Here is a 17,655-nt window from a genome sequence, read left to right as displayed (position 1 = left end):
TGCTGTCTCTGATGACTGACCATTTTTCTGATTTCAAGTCTAGAGCTCAGAATCTTTCGTTACTGGTGAAGAAGAGCAAATTGGTGACTCTCTGTTCCACCGAGTGGCCCACCTTTGACGTTGGATGGCCACCAGAGGGAACCTTCAGTCCCCAGATTGTCCAAGCAGTTAAAGAGCAGGTATTTGCTCCTAGTCCTGCCGGACACCCTGATCAGACTCCCTACATCCTAGTCTGGCAAGATCTAGTGAGGAATCCTCCGGAATGGCTTAAACCTTTTGTTCTTGCTCCTCCTAAACCCCCTAAACCTCCTCGTCCCTCTTCCCCAACCCCAACCTCGCCAAACCCACAGGTATTAGTCATGAAGACTTCCGAAGAAAAAGAAGGAAAAAAGGACAACAATCAACCAAAGCCAGTCTTCCAGGAATCTTCTCTGTATCCTAATCTGATAGATCTGGAGATCGAATTGTTCCCACCCCCGTATGTGGATCCACATCCACCCTTGCTTCCACAGGTTCCACAAGTTTCATCGGGAGAAGCCCGGAGGAGGGCGGAGCCCTTGGCTCCTCCTAGGGAAGGGGGCCCCGCCCAGGGAACTTGGGGAAGAGTAAGGGAAATGGCCAGCGCAGTGGAAGAAGAAGGCCCGGAAATTCCCTCCTCCATTGTTCACACGTTTCCGGTCCGGGCGGGGCCAGCCAGAGAGGGCGGGGAACGGACATATCAGTATTGGCCCTTTTCCACTAGTGATTTGTACAATTGGAAAACTCAGACTCCCTCTTTCTCTGAAAAACCGCAGGGTCTTATTGATCTTTTAGAATCTATCCTCTTTACTCACAACCCCACTTGGGATGATTGTCAGCAACTGTTACAGGTGCTTTTCACTACAGAGGAGCGCGAGCGAATCCTGTAAGCTCAGAAGAACGTGCTGGGGGTAGAAGGGAGGCCCACAATACAGCTTAACCTCATTGAGGAGGGGTTCCCCTTGGTGCGACCCAACTGGGACTTCGAACGCGCTGAAGGTAGGGAGCGTCTCCGAATGTACTGCCAGATCCTTATGGCCGGCCTTAGAGCGGCCTCCAGAAAGCCAACTAATATGGCCAAGGTAAGTCCAGTGAGGCAAGAGCCAAATGAGAGCCCGGCAGCCTTCCTTGAAAGGATAATGGAAGCTTTTAGACAGTATACTCCTATGGACCCACAGGCAGATGAGTCTCGAGCAGCAGTTATGCTAGCATTTGTGAATCAGACAGCCCCCGATATTAGGAGAAAGTTACAAAAGATAGAGAGGCTGGGTGAACAGTCCCTGCAAGATCTAGTGACACCAGCAGAGAGAGTTTTCAATCATAGAGAGACCCCAGAGGAGAGAAAGGACCACATTAGAAGGGAAGAAAGAGAATTTAGAGCTGAAGAAAACCATAAGAACCAAAAAGAGCTGGCTCAGATATTTTTCGCCGGAGTTGAAAACAAAAATAGGTTCCAAAAAGGGAAAAAGCTAGACTCAAAGACTGAGGGAAAACTTGCAAGGTGTAAGCTTGAAAAAAACCAATGTGCGTTTTGTAAGGAGACTGGGCATTGGAAAGTTAAATGCCCCAAGAAAAACCTAAAAGAGGGGCCCAAAAATCCCAAGAACGAGACTCCGTCTCCAGACAGTCATATCCTCTACATGGGTGAAGATAATGATTGGGGGGGTCAGGGCTCGATGCCCCTCTCCGAGTCCTGGGTAACTATAAATGTGGAGGGGAAACCGGTTGGCTTCATGGTGCATACGGGAGCTCAATACTCAGTCTTAAACCAAAGAGATGGACCCATGTCTAAGAAAAGTACCTGGGTGCAGGGAGCAACCGGGACTAAACGATATAGATGGACTACAAAACGGCATGTGAACTTGGGGGCCCACCAAGTGACCCATTCCTTTCTGGTGATACCTGAGTGTCCAGCACCCTTGCTGGGAAGAGATTTACTGTCTAAAGTAAATGCCCAAATTCATTTTGACCACGGGCAAGTGTCAGTTTTAGATGGAACCGGGCATCCTCTTCAGGTCTTGTCTCTGGCATTAAAGGATGAATACAGACTGTACTTGCCAGAGGCCCCAGCGACAATAAGTCCCAAAGTACAGCCATGGGTTCAGAGATACCCTCAGGCCTGGGCTGAAACAGCAGGAATTGGACTGGCCAAACAGAGGCCCCCTATTATTGTGGAACTGAAAGCCAGTGCCACACCGGTGAGAGTGCAGCAGTATCCCATGAGTCAAGAGGCTCAGCAAGGGATTACTCCTCACATACAACGCCTCATAGACGCTGGGGTCTTGAGAAAGTGCCGGTCCCCATGGAACACTCCCCTGCTTCCCGTAAAGAAGCCTGGGGGAACTGATTTTAGACTGGTTCAAGACCTGCGAGAAGTCAACAAACGGGTGAGTGACATTCATCCTACGGTTCCTAACCCTTATACATTGCTAAGCAGCTTACCACCAAGCTACATTTGGTATACTGTTTTAGATTTAAAAGATGCCTTTTTCAGTCTGCCTCTTGCCCTTGCAAGCCAAGAGATCTTCGCCTTCGAATGGCAGGAAGACGGTGGTCAGACTCCTGTGCAGCTGACATGGACTCGCTTACCACAGGGTTTCAAAAACTCACCCACGTTGTTTAACAAAGACTTGGATGAAGACCTCCTTGAGTATCGGGTTGAACACCCTACCATTGTTTTATTACAATATGTTGATGACTTTATGCTGGCAGCAACTACGGAAAAAGAGTGCCGAGAGGCAACAGGTGACCTTCTCCAAACCTTGGGGACTTTAGGTTACAGGGCCAGTGCCAAAAAGGCCCAGATTGCCAAGCAAGAGGTTACATACCTCGGTTATAAGATAAAACAGGGCCAGAGGTGGCTAACACAGGCTATGAAAGAAACCATCCTCCAGATCCCTGAGCCGGCCAACCCTAGACAAGTGAGAGAATTTCTGGGAACTGTGGGATATTGCCGATTATGGATCTTGGGGTTTGCAGAAAAGGCCAGGCCCCTGTATGAAGGGACCAAAGAAAACAAAGACTGGAAATGGACTGAGTCAATGACAACGGCCTTTCAGGAGCTCAGGCGTGCCTTGCTGGAAGCTCCTGCCCTTGCCCTTCCTGACCCATCTAAGCCTTTCCAATTATTTATAGATGAAAGGTGAGGGATAGGAAAAGGGGTACTAACACAGAAGTGGGGACCTTGGAAGCGTCCCATAGCTTACCTTTCCAAGAAATTGGACCCAGTGGCAGCCGGATGGCCACCTTGCCTCCGAATCATCATAGCTGCCATGCTCCTAGTCCATGATACTGATAAACTGACTTATGGACAGAGACTCTTGGTCTACACTCCTCATGCTATAGAGAGAGTTCTGAAACAACCCCCGGGTAAATGGATTTCCAATGCCCGCTTGACACACTACCAGGCCCTGCTACTTGACACCTCACTGATTCATTTTCAAATGCCCTGCACTCTAAACCCAGCTACTCTTTTGCCCAATCTGGAGGGGGATAGCCCCCTCCACGATTGCAATGAGATACTGGCCGGAGTAACGGCAATATGGAAGGACTTAACAGATACGCCACTGGATAACAGTGAGCTAATATGGTTTACAGATGGAAGCAGCTATGTAAAAGATGGACAGAGACGGGCGGGAGCCGCAGTGGTAGATGATTCTGGACGGACGATATGGGCGGAGACTCTTTCCCCAGACACCTCAGCACAAAGAGCAGAGTTAATTGCCCTGATTCAAGCATTAGAGAGAGCTAAAGGAAAACGAATAACTATTTTTACTGACAGTCACTATGCTTTTGGCATGGTACACATCCAGGGCCCAATATATCGGGAATGGGGGTTTTTGACAGCTGAAGGAAAAGAGATTAAAAACTTGCCAGAAATCCGTCGACTTCTGGAGGCTGTGCAGTTGCCTCGGGCTGTGTCAATAGTACATGTACCTGGACATCAAAAAGGGGACAGCCCCACGGCACGAGGCAATCGTGCCGCAGATCTGGCAGCTCGAAAAGCGGCTGATGAAGATTTTATCACTCCGGTGTTGGCGATCGGGCTTCCACCCCCAGGTATGGGAACTTTGCCCCCAACCCCTGAGTATTCATCCACAGACCTTGCCTGGATCCAGGAACGTCCCAACCTCCAACAAGGAGAGGACGGATGGTACTGAGACTCCGATGGTTACTTGATACTCCCTGCTCAGTTGGGACGGCAACTGTGTGAGCATCTACACTCGTCTACTCATCTGGGAGAGAAAAAGACTCTGATGCTTTTTCAAACTGCACGCCTGCGATTCCCCCAGCACCAAACAACTGTGAAGAACATAGTACATGCTTGTAAGGCATGTCAACAGATGAGGCCAGGAAAGAGGCAACACGCAGAACTGAGGTATTGGGGAGAAGGGCCAGGGCAGCACTGGGAAATAGATTTCACCGAGGTAAGGCCAGGCAAGTATGGTTACTGGTACTTGTTAGTGTTGGTAGATACCTTCTCAGGGTGGGTAGAAGCTTTTCCTACTAAGGGAGAAACTGCAATGGTAGTGGCTAAAAAGATTTTAGAAGAAATAGTTCCCAGGTTTGGTCTGCCAGTGACTGTTGGCTCTGATAATGGACCTGCTTTTGTGAGCCAAATAGTTCAGAGCCTTGCCCTAGCTCTGGGGACCAAATGGAAATTACATTGTGAATATAGCCCACAGAGCTTGGGGCAAGTTGAAAGAATGAATCGGACCCTAAAGGAAACTTTAACTAAATTGGCTATAGAGACTGGCGGGGACTGGGTGACTCTCCTTCCCTTCACCCTCTTTCGCCCACGTAACACTCCTTATCAGCTTAATCTGACCCCATTTGAAATTCTGTATGGGCAACCTCCCCCTGTATGTCCAATATTTGAAGGAAAGAAACTTCCACCTCCTACCTTGGGACAATTCCAGGAGGCTTTGATGGCTTTGGGCAAAGTGCATTCTCGTGTCTGGAAACTGCTCCGGGAAATATATGAGGGTCAAAACAAGGGGACTATCCCCTCACATAACATCGGCCCCGGAGATTGGGTGTGGGTCAAAAGGCACCACACCAAGGCACTAGAACCTAAATGGAAGGGTCCTTATGTTGTTCTTCTTACCACCCCAACTGCCACAAAGGTCGACGGTATCGGGCCTTGGGTGCATTGCAACCACATACGCACAGCTACTTCAGCAGAGCAGGAAGACGCTAAAAAAGAATGGGAAGCGTCTCTGCACCCGTCCAACCCCCTGAGGCTGAAGCTCTGGCGTCGTTGACAGGACCAAGACAACTCGCCTGGACCATCTTACAGATGACCATGTTACTCTGCTCCGAAGCTGCCAGCGTGAACCTGCACCGACCCGTCAAAATCACCTGGAAACTGCAAAATGGACTAACACGTGAGATGCTTAACTCCACCACCGCAATGCATCCACCAAATACTTGGTGGCCAGACTTATACTTTGACCTCAGGCCGGTGGTAAATGTACCTTGGAAGAGGGGCTACCTCTGGAATCATGCATTCTGGGCATGTCCAGGTGCACCCAGGCACAACTGGAAGATCTGTGGGGGGATACAGGACTCTTATTGTAAATCTTGGGACTGCATAACTTCTAATGATGGGTCAGAGACTCCAGGGTATAGACGGTGGGATGTAGGAAATCGGGACTTGCCCATAGCCAGGTGGCTAATACCACGGATGGGAGGATGGTGGGTCTGTTCACACACGGGGCTGACTCCGTGCTTACACAGCTCAATCTTTGACCCTAAAAAAGAATTCTGTGTTATGGTGGCTGTGATACCAAAGATACTGTATCGACCAGAAGAAGCTGTATATGATTATTGGGCTCACAAATTGACTCTTAATCAATAAGAAAGAGCTTATAAAGTTAAGAGAGAGCCCATTACTGCCATAACCATAGCAACTATGTTCGGTCTGGGAATAGCCGGGGCCAGAACTGGAACAGCAGCTCTGTCCATGCAAAGTCAAGGATTTAACTCTTTAAGAGCGGCCATAGATGAAGACATTACCCGTATAGAACAATCTATTAGTCATTTAGAATCATCTTTAACTTCACTATCTGAAGTGGTCCTGCAAAACAGGAGAGGTTTAGATCTGCTTTTTCTGCAACAAGGAGGACTTTGTGCAGCCCTAGGAGAAGAGTGCTGTTTTTATGCTGATCACATCGGAATAGTTAGGGAATCTATGGCCAAAGTGAGAAAAGGATTAGCCCAACGTAAAAGAGAACGTGAGGCTCAACAAGGGTGGTTTGAGTCTTGGTTTCAACAGTCCCCTTGGTTGACCACCCTAATCTCCACATTGCTGGGACCCCTATTAGTACTTTTATTAATGCTTACCTTAGGCCCATGCATTATCAATAGACTTGTAGCCTTTGTAAAGGAACACATAAATACAGTACAGCTGTTCGTGCTTCAGCAACAATATCAGACTGTGTCTCAGGAACCAGAGGAAGATTCCTCTGTATGATCTAAGAACAGGGGGGAATGTCAGCCAGGCCGGACAGCTCAGTGAGGTGCATAGCACCAGGGACCTGAGTCATGTTTCCTGTTAGCTGGGAAGAAAAAACAGCATTCCTTGACCAAATTAGGAAGACTTCTCATACACACCAACCAGAAAGAGACAGGACATGAGCTCATCCTGTCTAGCCAATCATGTAACGCCAGCTACTCCTGTAACTGAGACAAAGAACTGACTGTATATAAACCGCCATATCCCTTTGTTCGGGGTCCCTGTTGGATTCCGCTGTGTCGGATGAGTCTTGGACCCTAGCGCGCTAGAAATAAACTCCCTTCCTGCCTTTTTGCATTACTGTGGAGGAATTGCTTTCTCTCGGTCAGTTCGGAGATATGGGCTCGGTGCATAACACCATCCAACCATCTCGTCCTCTGTTGTCCCCTTCTCCTCCTGTCTTCAATCTTTCCCAGCATCAGAGTCTTTTTCAATGAGTTGGCTCTTTGCGTCAGGTGGCCAAAGTACTGGAGCTTTGCCGGGAGCCAGCGTGAGGAACTCCGCCCATGGCAAAGGTCATGAGGAAGGAGGCTTGGCATATGCCAAGGCGTGATCAAGCCTCAGGAAACCCCCTGTTCCCGAGCATCTAACCCCCAAACCAGAGTCTGTTTTATGCTCTCACCTACACCTCTGACTTTATGGGGGGCTCTCCCCCATAACTGTTTCTCTCGGAGGAGGAGTAAACATGCAGCTCCAAGGCAATAAAAATCCCTGGGCATGACAAGACTGTTTCAGCTTACGGACTCCTCTGAAGGTTATCTAGCCCACCTGTATAGGTTCGTCCGGCCACATGTGATTGTTTATAGCCTCCCAACCTGAGAGGCATGAGATGTTTTAGACTTATTAAAGGCAAATTCTTTTGGGGAGTTAGAAATTACTAATATAGTGGGTTGGTTAGGAATTATATTGGTGAAGGGTTTTTCATTTGTTGTGTCAATAATTGTTGCTAATTCCCTGCTCTGGGTGGGACAAGGATGTCTCAGGTCAAACCTCTCTGCTGACAGACTAGCTTGTGTGACAGGATTATCCATACTGCTGCCACTACCACATGATTGTTTACTACCTCTCAACCGTAAACAGCACAGAGAGTTTTGGAGTATTTTGAGAGTCTTAATTAGCACAGGGCTTTTTCTTCTTGTTGAGTCAATGATTGCCACCAGGCCTCCGTATCCTTAGGCACCTGGGAATATATTAATCAATGTATTTGGAATATAGAAAAGGAAATATAGTAGTTTTTGATGTTAGCAATACTGGGCTTTTTGAGTTAATGGATTTTCTCTTTTGTAATAGATCACTGTGCTTTGTTATAAATCACTGTGTCCTTGTTATGTAAAAATGTAATTTTATCACTATCTTAAGACCAAACAGAACTTAAGGGGAACATTGGTGAAAGGATTTTCATTTGTTGGGCTGATGTTTGCTGCTAAATCTCCATGTTCCCTACCCTTATAATGAATATAACTAACATATAGGAGAAATAAGTATTAACCTTTAAGCATATAGGAGAAATAAGTATTAACCTTTAAGACTAATCATGTTAACCTTGGGTTAAATAAATTCCTTTCTTGATTGTAACTCACTACACCCTCACGCTATAGGAATGTAACTTTATTTGGAGGGTGGTGCCTGGTTTAAGAAAAAACACCCTTGGAAAAAATAAGTTTTTCGGTTATCAGAAAGAAAGGATCATAAAATCCCTAAGACCTTTTTATGTGAAGCAGCTGATTTTGATAAAGGTCAGGACTGCTGACCGCCACCCCCCCCCCCCCCCCCGCAACCGTGACTCTGTATTCATCCCTATGTGTAACAAAAGGTATATAAGCAAACCTAAAAATAAAGAAATCGGATCAGTTTCCGGAAGGACTAATTCCCCCATGTCGCTTCTTTCTTGCTCCCTGTTTTTCTGGCTGAATTCCCATCTGGAGCATGGATGCTATTCCACGTAATCCAAGTTATTCAGCCTCTTTTTCTCCGCTAATCTTCCTACTACACTATCCGTTTCTAATCTCTCACTATATCTGTAATTAAATATGTATTTTTCCAAGGACGCCGACTCCGTCCCCACCTTCGAATCACCCTGGATCCACCGGGGCTGGACCCCAGCAGAGCTTCAGCTTCAGAATCAGTCTTTCCAATGAATATTCAGCTGAATGCTTTAGCAAGTTTCTTATGCAATAGTGTCCTAGGAAGAATAAGTGGCTACAGAGAAAGAAGAGATATTATTACTTAAACACTCTAAACATGTTTCTATATGAAGACCTGTGTCCCTTGCTTTGCCCTCCCTACTGTGGCCCTATTACCCAGAACACCTACACGGTGTATCTCTGAACTCCCCTTACATCTTTACCCGAATGTTACCCCTTGGTGAATGCTTTATCTAAATGTTTCTATTTTCGCTCCTAGAGAATCAGGTTCCAGCACAGTGGATGCAGCAAGAATGAAAGCTGGAGCACTGACACCTGGTGTCCCACTCAAACACTTTGTGGGGGCTACACTAGCCTCCTTGCTCCCCTCAGAGATCCTGGGTCAAATTGTGCAGAAGCCCAGGCACCAATTTTAGATCCAGCCACAGGGGGGCAGCATCCGCAAACCCGCCCTGCTTTTTAAGATGTGTGAGTAAAATAGGGGTAAGTCTGATTGGCTGTCTCAAAGTGCAGTCACTCCTTTCTGTTTTCTTTGCGAAAGGCCATGTAGACCACAGAAACGTGTGTGGGGCTGCAAAAGCTTGTACAAGAGAAACCCTTTAGGAGCAGGCAGATTCAGCAACTCTTCCTGACGAGGGAGAAGAGGGAAATGCTGCTCATAGCACCAGTGTTGATCTTATGGATGCAAATACCACGTGAGTTTGGGGTTTCCCTGATTGCTTCCAGAGAATTCTGCACAGTGGACTATGATCTGCAGGAAACTGTAGAAGTGAGATTTTCTGATAGAGAGGAGGATGTTGAGAAAAACTCAGAAACTAAAAAGTGGAAAGACGGAGGGAGTTGGGCAGGGAGACATGGAAAGGAGAAAAATACACAAGAAGAATGAGAGAGACCGTTGGGGCTGAGAGGATAAACATCTGATTAGACCTTCTCTGATACTTCTCACCGTTTTCTCAACAGAAGTGAACGCACAACAGATAAGTCAAATTCCTCAATTCTTGTTTCTACAAGAAGGAGAGAACTTCACCACGTACTGCAATTCCTCAAGCACTTTACCCAACTTACAGTGGTATAAGCAGAGGCCTGGGGAAAGTCCTGTCCTCTTGATGATACTAGCTAAGGGTGGAGAAGTGAAGACGGAGCAGAGACTGACAGGTCGGCTTGGAGAGACCAGAAAGCACGGCTCCCTGCACCTTGCGGCTGCCCAGCTCTCAGATGCAGGAACCTACTTCTGTGCAGGGCACAGTGCTCTGGAAGCACCTGCTGTCTGTCCCCAAACCTCACTGTGGGCTCCAGGGGTCGCTCCTCTTCATCTCTCCTCAGGGCAGGGGCCAGAGAAAGCTGAAGTCACGATATCTATGAAGAAATTGAATTTTTAATTTAAAAAATCCCTGGACTCAGACAGTGTTACTAGATAATTCTACCAATCTTTTGAAGTGTTAGCATGAATTATGCACTATTTCTTCCAGGAAAAAAAAAGAAGAAAAGAATCCCTCACTCATTTTATGAAGCTAGTGTTACCCTGAAATTAAAATCAGACAAAGATTATAACAGAGAACTGCAAAGAAACATATTTCATGAATATAGACATGAAGTTTCTTAAAAATATTAGCAAGTAAAATTCATCTATATAAAAAGAGTAATATACCAAGCACAAATGGATTTTTTTCAAGGATGCAAATGACTTCAAATTGAAAATCAGTTGATGAAATTCACCATATTAACAGGATAAAAAAGAAAAATTACATCATATTAATCTATGTAGAATAAACTTTTGCCAAAATTCAACAGTCAACTATGGTGAAGACTTTGAGAAACATGGGCATAGTGGGGAAGTTCCTCCGTAGCTAGCAGTATGCTTACTAAGAAAGGACTGTATATGTTTCCCTAAGACTGGGAACAAGGCACGCACATCCACTCTCATCTCTCTCGTTCAGCACAGAGCTAGATGTCAGAGCCAGTGCAATACAGAAAGCAGATGTAAAGACAGTCTTGGACCAGAAAAGAAGTGAAACTGCCAGGCAATATGATTATCTATATAGAAAATCTCAAAGAACATATCCCCCAAAACTCTCAGACCTATTGAGTTCAGCAACACCATAGGAAATAAGATAAATGTATGTAATCAACTGTATTTCTATATATTAGCGATGGATATGTGGACCTCGAAATTAAAAGTATAATACCATTTACAATGACTCGAAAAAAGACCCTGAGTGGTCTTTTTTTGTACAGAAAACATGTACAGAAATTTTAAGCTGAAAACTACAAAACACTGAAGAAAGAAATTAAAGAAGACAGATGACGAGACACCATGAGTTTGCAGACTGGAAATTTCAAAGCAGTAAACATGACACGTCTATCCAGATTTATATACACATGTTATAAAACTCCTGTTAAAATCCATCAGGATTTTAAAAAACAAATACAGGCAAGATTATTCTAAAATTTATATGAACAGGGAGAGACTCTGGAATACTTTTTAAAATCTTAAAGAAATAAGTCAGAACAATCAGTCAATCTGATTTCAGGCTAGAGTCATCGGGTTATTTGGTACTGGTGCAGGGATAAACACACAGTTCAGTGGAAATGAACAGAGAACCCATAAATAGATCTGCACAAATATACCCAACTGACCTTTCCTGGCAAAGTGCCAAATAAATTCGATAGAAGAAGGATAACCCTTTCAACAGATAGTGTTGGAGAAAGTTGAAATCCATTGGCAGAAAAAATTAACCTTGATTCAGGTCTCACACTTCATACATAGATTCTTTAAAATGGATCACAGACTTAAATGTAAAATGTTAAATTATAAAAAATTTTAGGAAAAAATACAGGACGAAAGTTTGATGTGTGTATGGGCCAAGAGCCTTTGTACTTGACAACAAAACAACAGTCTATAACATTTTTTTTTAAATGACAAACTAGACTTCAAAATTAAGATCTTTTGCCCTGCAAAGCAACTGTAAGAGCATGAAAAGATAAGCTCCCAACTGTGAAAAACTATTATTTGGAAACCATATATTCCACAAGGAAGTAGTATCTAGAATATATAAATAACTCTGAAAGCTAAACAGTATTTAAATAAGGCAAACATTTCACTTAGATCATGGGCAAAGAGCTATTTCATGAAAGAAGTATACAGATAGCAAATAAGCATATAAAAATATATTCAACCTCATAAATCATTGGAGAAATACAATTAAAACCACAATAAGATATCACTGAGAGCACAGTCTAGAGTTTGTGTGGTAGCAGCACAAGGTGGGGGCTTCCCAGGTAGCTGAGACGGTTCTGCCTGCAGTGTGGGAGACTTGAGTTAGATCCTGGGTCTGGAAGATCCTCTGGAGAAGGGAATGACAAGCCACTCCAGTATTCTTACCTGGAGGATTCCATGAACAGAGGAGCCTGGCAAACTAGAGCCCACGAGGTTGCAAAGAGTTGGACAAAACTGAGTGACTCAGGGAGGAGGGAAGGAGCACAAGGTGGATTTAATTTACATTTGTTGATGAGTAATGGTGTTGACATCCCCTCAATCATCAAAAAAGCAAGAGAGTTTCAGAAAAACATCTATTTCTGCTTTATTGACTATGCCAAAGCCTTTGACTGTGTGACATGAAGTCGCTCAGTCGTGTCCGACTCTTTGCGACCTCGTGGACTGTAGCCCAACAGACTCCTCTGTTCATGAGATTTTCCAGGCAATAGTACTGGAGTGGATTGCCATTTTCATAAACTGTGGAAGATTCTGAAAGTGATGGGAATACCAGACCACCTAACCTGCCTCTTGAGAAACCTATATGCAGGTCAGGAAGAAACAGTTAGAACTGGACATGGAACAACAGATTGGTTCCAAATAGGAAAAGGAGTATGTCAAGGCTGTATATTGTCGCCCTGCTTATTTAACTTCTCTGCAGAGTACATCATGAGAGCTGGGCTGGAGGAAGCACAACTGGAATCAAGATTCCCAGCAGAAATATCAATAACCTCAGATATGCAGATGACACCACCCTTATGGCAAAAAGTGAAGAGGAACTAAAAAGCCTCTTGATGAAAGTGAAAGAGGAGAGTGAAAAAGTTGGCTTAAAGCTCAACATTCAGAAAACGAAGATCATGGCATCTGGTCCCATCACTTCATGGCAAATAGATGGGGAAACAGTGGAAACAGTGTCAGACTTTATTTTTCTGGGCTCCCAAATCACTGCAGATGGTGATTGCAGCCATGAAATTAAAAGACGCTTACTCCTTGGAAGGAAAGTCATGACCAACCTAGATAAGCACATTCAAAAGCAGAGACATTACTTTGCCAACAAAATTCCGTCTAGTCAAGGCTATGGTTTTTCCAGTTGTCATTTATGGATGTGATAGTTGGACTGTGAATAAAACTGAGTGCAGAAGAATTGATGCTTTTGAACTGTGGTGTTGGAGAAGACTCTTGAGAGTCCCTTGGACTGCAAGGAGGTCCAACCAGTCCATCCTAAAGGAGATCAGTCCTGGGTGTCCTTGGAAGGACTCATGCTAAAGCTGAAACTCTGATATTTTGGCCACCTCATGCAAAGAGTTGGCTCATTGGAAAAGACCCTGATGCTGGGAGGGATTGAGGGCAGGAGGAGAAGGGGACAACAGAAGATGAGATGGCTGGATGGCATCACCGACTTGATGGACATGAGTTTGAGTGAACTCTGGGAGTTGGTGATGGACAGGGAGGCCTGGCGTGTTGTGATTCATGGGGTCGCAAAGAGTCGAACATGACTGAGTGACTGAACTGAACTGAACTGAACTGAATGGTGTTGAACACATTTTCCTAAGCTTAATCGCCATTTGGGTGATTTCTTTGAGAAATATTGCTTTGCTTATGTATTTTTAGGTTGTAGATTATTTTTTTATCATTTTAAAATGTATAGGCATGTTTGTTATTCTGTATTCAAGTTGCTTATCAGATACGTGCATGCATACGAGCTCAGTCCATTTCAGTCATATCCTACTCTTTGCCATGCTATGAACTGTAGCCTGCCAGGCTTCTGCGTCCAGGGGCATTCTCCAGGCAAGAACACTGGAGTGGGTTGCCATGCCCTCCTCCAGGGTATCTTCCCAAGACAGGGTTGAACCCATGTCTCCTGCATCTCCTGAATTTCAGGCAGATTCTTTACCTACTAAACTACCTGGGAAGCCCTTATCAGATATACATAACACAGATGTTTTAACCCAGTCTATAACTTGTGTTTTCATTCTCTAGGTGGTGTGTTTGGGGAACAGATATATTTAATTTTGAAAGAGTGAAATTTAATATTTTTCCTTTTCTGATTGGTTTTGTATGTGTGCTTTTGAAGGAATCTAAGCTGTCAAACTTATAAAGAAATTCTCTTGTAGTTTTAAGAAGTTTTATAGTTTCATTGATCACATTTAGATCTTGTATCCATCTAGAGTTAATTTTTTTATGTTATGAGGAAGGAGTCAAGGTACTTTCAAAAGATGCAAATGGCCAGTTGCCAGAAATGCAATTAAAACCACAATAAGATATCACTACGAGCACATTCTAGTGTTTGTGTGGTAGCAGCACAAGTGGGGGCTTCCCAGGTGGCTGAGACAGTAAAGAGTCCGCCTGCAATGTAGGAGAACTGGGTTCAACCCCCGGGTCAGGAAGATCCCTTGGAAAAGGGGATGGAAACCCACTCCAGTATTCTTGCCTGGAGAATCACATGGACAGAGGAGGCTGACGAGCTACAGTTCATAGCATCACAAAGAATCAGACATGACTAGCTGTTATCCCAGAAAGACCATCTTTTTCCCCATAGAACTGCATAGACCCCTTTGGAGAAAATCAATTGGTGATATATACATATGGACCTATTTTTTGATTTGATCCTGCTTACTCATCTTTATTTTATTCTCTTTCCAACAGAACATTCTGTCCTAATTACTGGGGCTTCATATACATTTTGACATCTGGAAATGCAATTCAAACTTTCTTCTTTTTCAAGGTTTATTTTAGGTCTTTGAATTTCCACCAAACATAGAATTAGCTTCTCAACGTGTACCAAAAATCATTGCTAGTAGTTAGGCTGGGCTTGTGTTGAATTTATGGATTCATTTGGGACAATTTACATCTTGACATATGGAGTCTTATGTTATTCCCTTTTATGTAGATACTGTCTATTTTTTTTTTTTTTTGGTAGAGGACTGACTGTATGCTGCTGCTGCTAAGTCGCTTCAGTCGTGTCCGACTCTGTGTGACCCCATAGATGGCAGCCCACCAGGCTCCCCCGTCCCTGGGATTCTCCAGGCAAGAACACTGGAGTGGGTTGTCATTTCCTTCTCCAATGCATGAAAGTGAAAAGTGAAGTTACTCAGTCATGTCCAAATCTTAGCAACACCACAGACTGCAGCCCATTAGGCTCCTCCATCTATGGGATTTTCCAGGCAAGAGTACTGGAGTGGGGTGCCATTGCCTTCTCCAAAAGGACTGTGTGCTGCTGCTGCTGCTGCTGCTAAGTCACTTCAGTCGTGTCTGACTCTGTGCGACCCCATAGATGGCAGCCCACCAGGCTCCCCCATCCCTGAAATTCTCCAGGCAAGAACACTGGAGTGGGTTGCCATTTCCTTCTCCAATGCAAGAAAGTGAAAAGTCAAAGTGAAGTCGCTCAGTCGTGTCTGACCCTCAGCGACCCCATGGACTGCAGCCTACCAGGCTCCTCCGTCCATGGGATTTTCCAGGCAAGAGTACTGGAGTGGGGTGCCAGACGGTATACCTTGTGTTAAATTAATTCCCATGTATTTAATAAATGAAATTTAAATTTCACTTTATAATGATTTCATTAGTATCTAGAAATAAAATTTATATTTGTGTTTAGTGACTGTATCGGAGAAGACAACAAAAGATTATATTATAGTGCTCTAGTGCTCAGTTGTGTCTAACTTTTTGAGACCCCATGAACTGCTGTAGACTGCCAGGCTGCTCTGTCCATGGCATTGCTCAGGCAAGAATACTGGAGTGCATTGCCACTTCCTCCTCCAGGGGATCTTCCCGACTCAGAGGCTAAACCTGCATCTCCTGCATCTTCTCCATTGGCAGGCAGACTCTACCACTGAGCCATGCTGCTGCTGCTGCTGCTGCTGCTGCTGCTGCTGCTGCTGCTGCTGCTGCTGCGTCGCTTCAGTTGTGTCCAACTCTGTGTGACCCCATAGACGGCAGCCCACCAGGCTCCTCTGTCCCTGGGATTCTCCAGGCAAGAACACTGGAGTGGGGTGCCATTGCCTTCTCCGACCATTGAGCCATACCAGTGGACTTTTGGCCTGGGTTTAGTTCCGCAGTTCATTTACTCAGTCACTGGAGAGGGCTGCTCTAACTGAAAACAGCTGTCTTTTCTGGGAGAAGGAAAGGGAAACGTGTTTTCCATTGATGTGCCGAAGAAAAAGGAAAAATGACATAGTTCCATTCTCTCTCTCTCTTCTTTGAATGTTTAAATATTCGTTTTCATGTTAAAAAGAACAAGTCACCCTGTGGTTAGAATACCTTTATGCTGAACTACAAAATCACTTTTATTTCTGAAAGAGTTCCAGAAAAAAAAAAAAAAGAAAGAAAGAAAAAGTAAGGAAGAGTAAGATCAAAATGTTCTGGTAGATTCCATCCACAGTCCCAACAGAAGCCATTCCCTCTAAAGGCTGCATCTCTAAATCAGGGCATTTCAAGATATTAGGTTCTGCTGTTTCCCACCATCAATTTAGACATTGCTGAGCAGGCTGTCTCTACATTTAAAAGCTACGGCTTTGCATGCTTTTATTTGAAATAGTATTTATTCCAACACACCTTTCAGTGTTTTAGTATATTTCCTATATTACATACAAAAAATATCTGCTATCCATATTTGAGCATAACTTTTCCACCACCCATACTGTTTCTTTACATAACAGGTGACACGTGATATATTACACATAATACAGTTTTGAGGGAGGAGATGGTTGTTGGGTTTATAGACCACCTGTCTTGCCATTTGCAGAGAGTAGAATGGAGAACTGAGGCTGTTTTTGAGTTGATGAGAGTAGAAAGGTGATGAAGGAAGGATTCAGATGGAACCACTCTCTGTGGTCAATGGAGTTGGAATGAGTGATCTTCCCTGACAGAGACTTTACCATGGTCCCAACATACCAACACTGGGAAGATGTTATTCTCTTTTGACAGCTTGTACTTTATAATCCCTGGCTGAGTGTCTGTGGTCAAGGACTCTGGGCATCTTAACCCAACAACCTAAGCCCTTTCCATGTACCTTCCTGAACACTACTTTCTCTGTTTCCCTCCTCTGATTATCTTTTCCCTTCCCTATTACTTATGCTTTTATCCCTTCCCCTGACTTTTTCTACCACTTATGTCCACCCTACACTCCACCCCAATTTTGTTTGCATTCTTTCCTGTCTTTTCTCTCTGCTTCAGCATCCTTGGTGCACAGCACCTACAAGCAAGAGCATAGAGAACATGAGGATTAAAATCGCTCTTCAAGAAGAATGAGGTGAACACCATCTGAGTCATCAGTTACTATGTCAAGAACAGATGCATTGAGAAATGTTTACCTAGATGGTGGTAGACACATGCTTCCAAGGACCTTTACAGGAGCCCAGAACTCCAGGTTGTACAGCTTTAGTCTCAGCATTATTAATATTTTCTGTCCTCCAGAGAACATCACTGCCTGCTCTGGAGTTTCACATACATTTTCTGGAATGTGGATGGAAATTTTCATCTCCTTACAACACAGAGCTTAGTACAGTTTTCTGGTATTAATTAATGTTTTCCATAAGCTTCATAGAACACCAGCCAATTTCTTTAAAGAACCAAATGATAAAACAATGGCTCTGGATAGACATATCATTGTGATTGGTGTTCCTTTTACAGAGCCAGACTTTAAACGTCACAGAGGGTGTCAAGGAGCTGCTTGATCATTGGCTGACAGATCCTGACAAGAACACACTGATGCCTGCTCTGGTTCC

The 17,655-nt window shown here is 44.4% G+C and overlaps 2 protein-coding genes across 2 annotated transcripts; both read left to right on the top strand.

Moving 5' to 3' along the window:
• The first annotated feature begins 1,034 nt into the window (after positions 1 to 1,034).
• LOC114115772 (endogenous retrovirus group K member 18 Pol protein) lies at positions 1,035 to 8,282 on the top strand. The gene is given in 1 exon segment (XM_060418562.1): positions 1,035 to 8,282. A coding segment is annotated over 1 exon segment (3,144 nt). The 3' UTR covers positions 4,179 to 8,282.
• Positions 4,275 to 8,282, top strand: LOC132660123 (protein NYNRIN-like). The gene has a single exon (XM_060418563.1). The coding sequence runs from the start codon at positions 4,275 to 4,277 to the stop codon at positions 5,280 to 5,282; it is 1,008 nt and encodes a 335-aa protein (XP_060274546.1). The 3' UTR covers positions 5,283 to 8,282.
• Positions 8,283 to 17,655: the final 9,373 nt, after the last annotated feature.

This window comes from Ovis aries, chromosome 7, assembly GCF_016772045.2.
Source record: "Ovis aries strain OAR_USU_Benz2616 breed Rambouillet chromosome 7, ARS-UI_Ramb_v3.0, whole genome shotgun sequence".
NCBI lineage: Eukaryota > Metazoa > Chordata > Mammalia > Artiodactyla > Bovidae > Ovis > Ovis aries.
The sequence above is the reverse complement of the archived record's forward strand: the minus strand, read 5'-3'. Positions and strand labels throughout refer to the sequence as shown.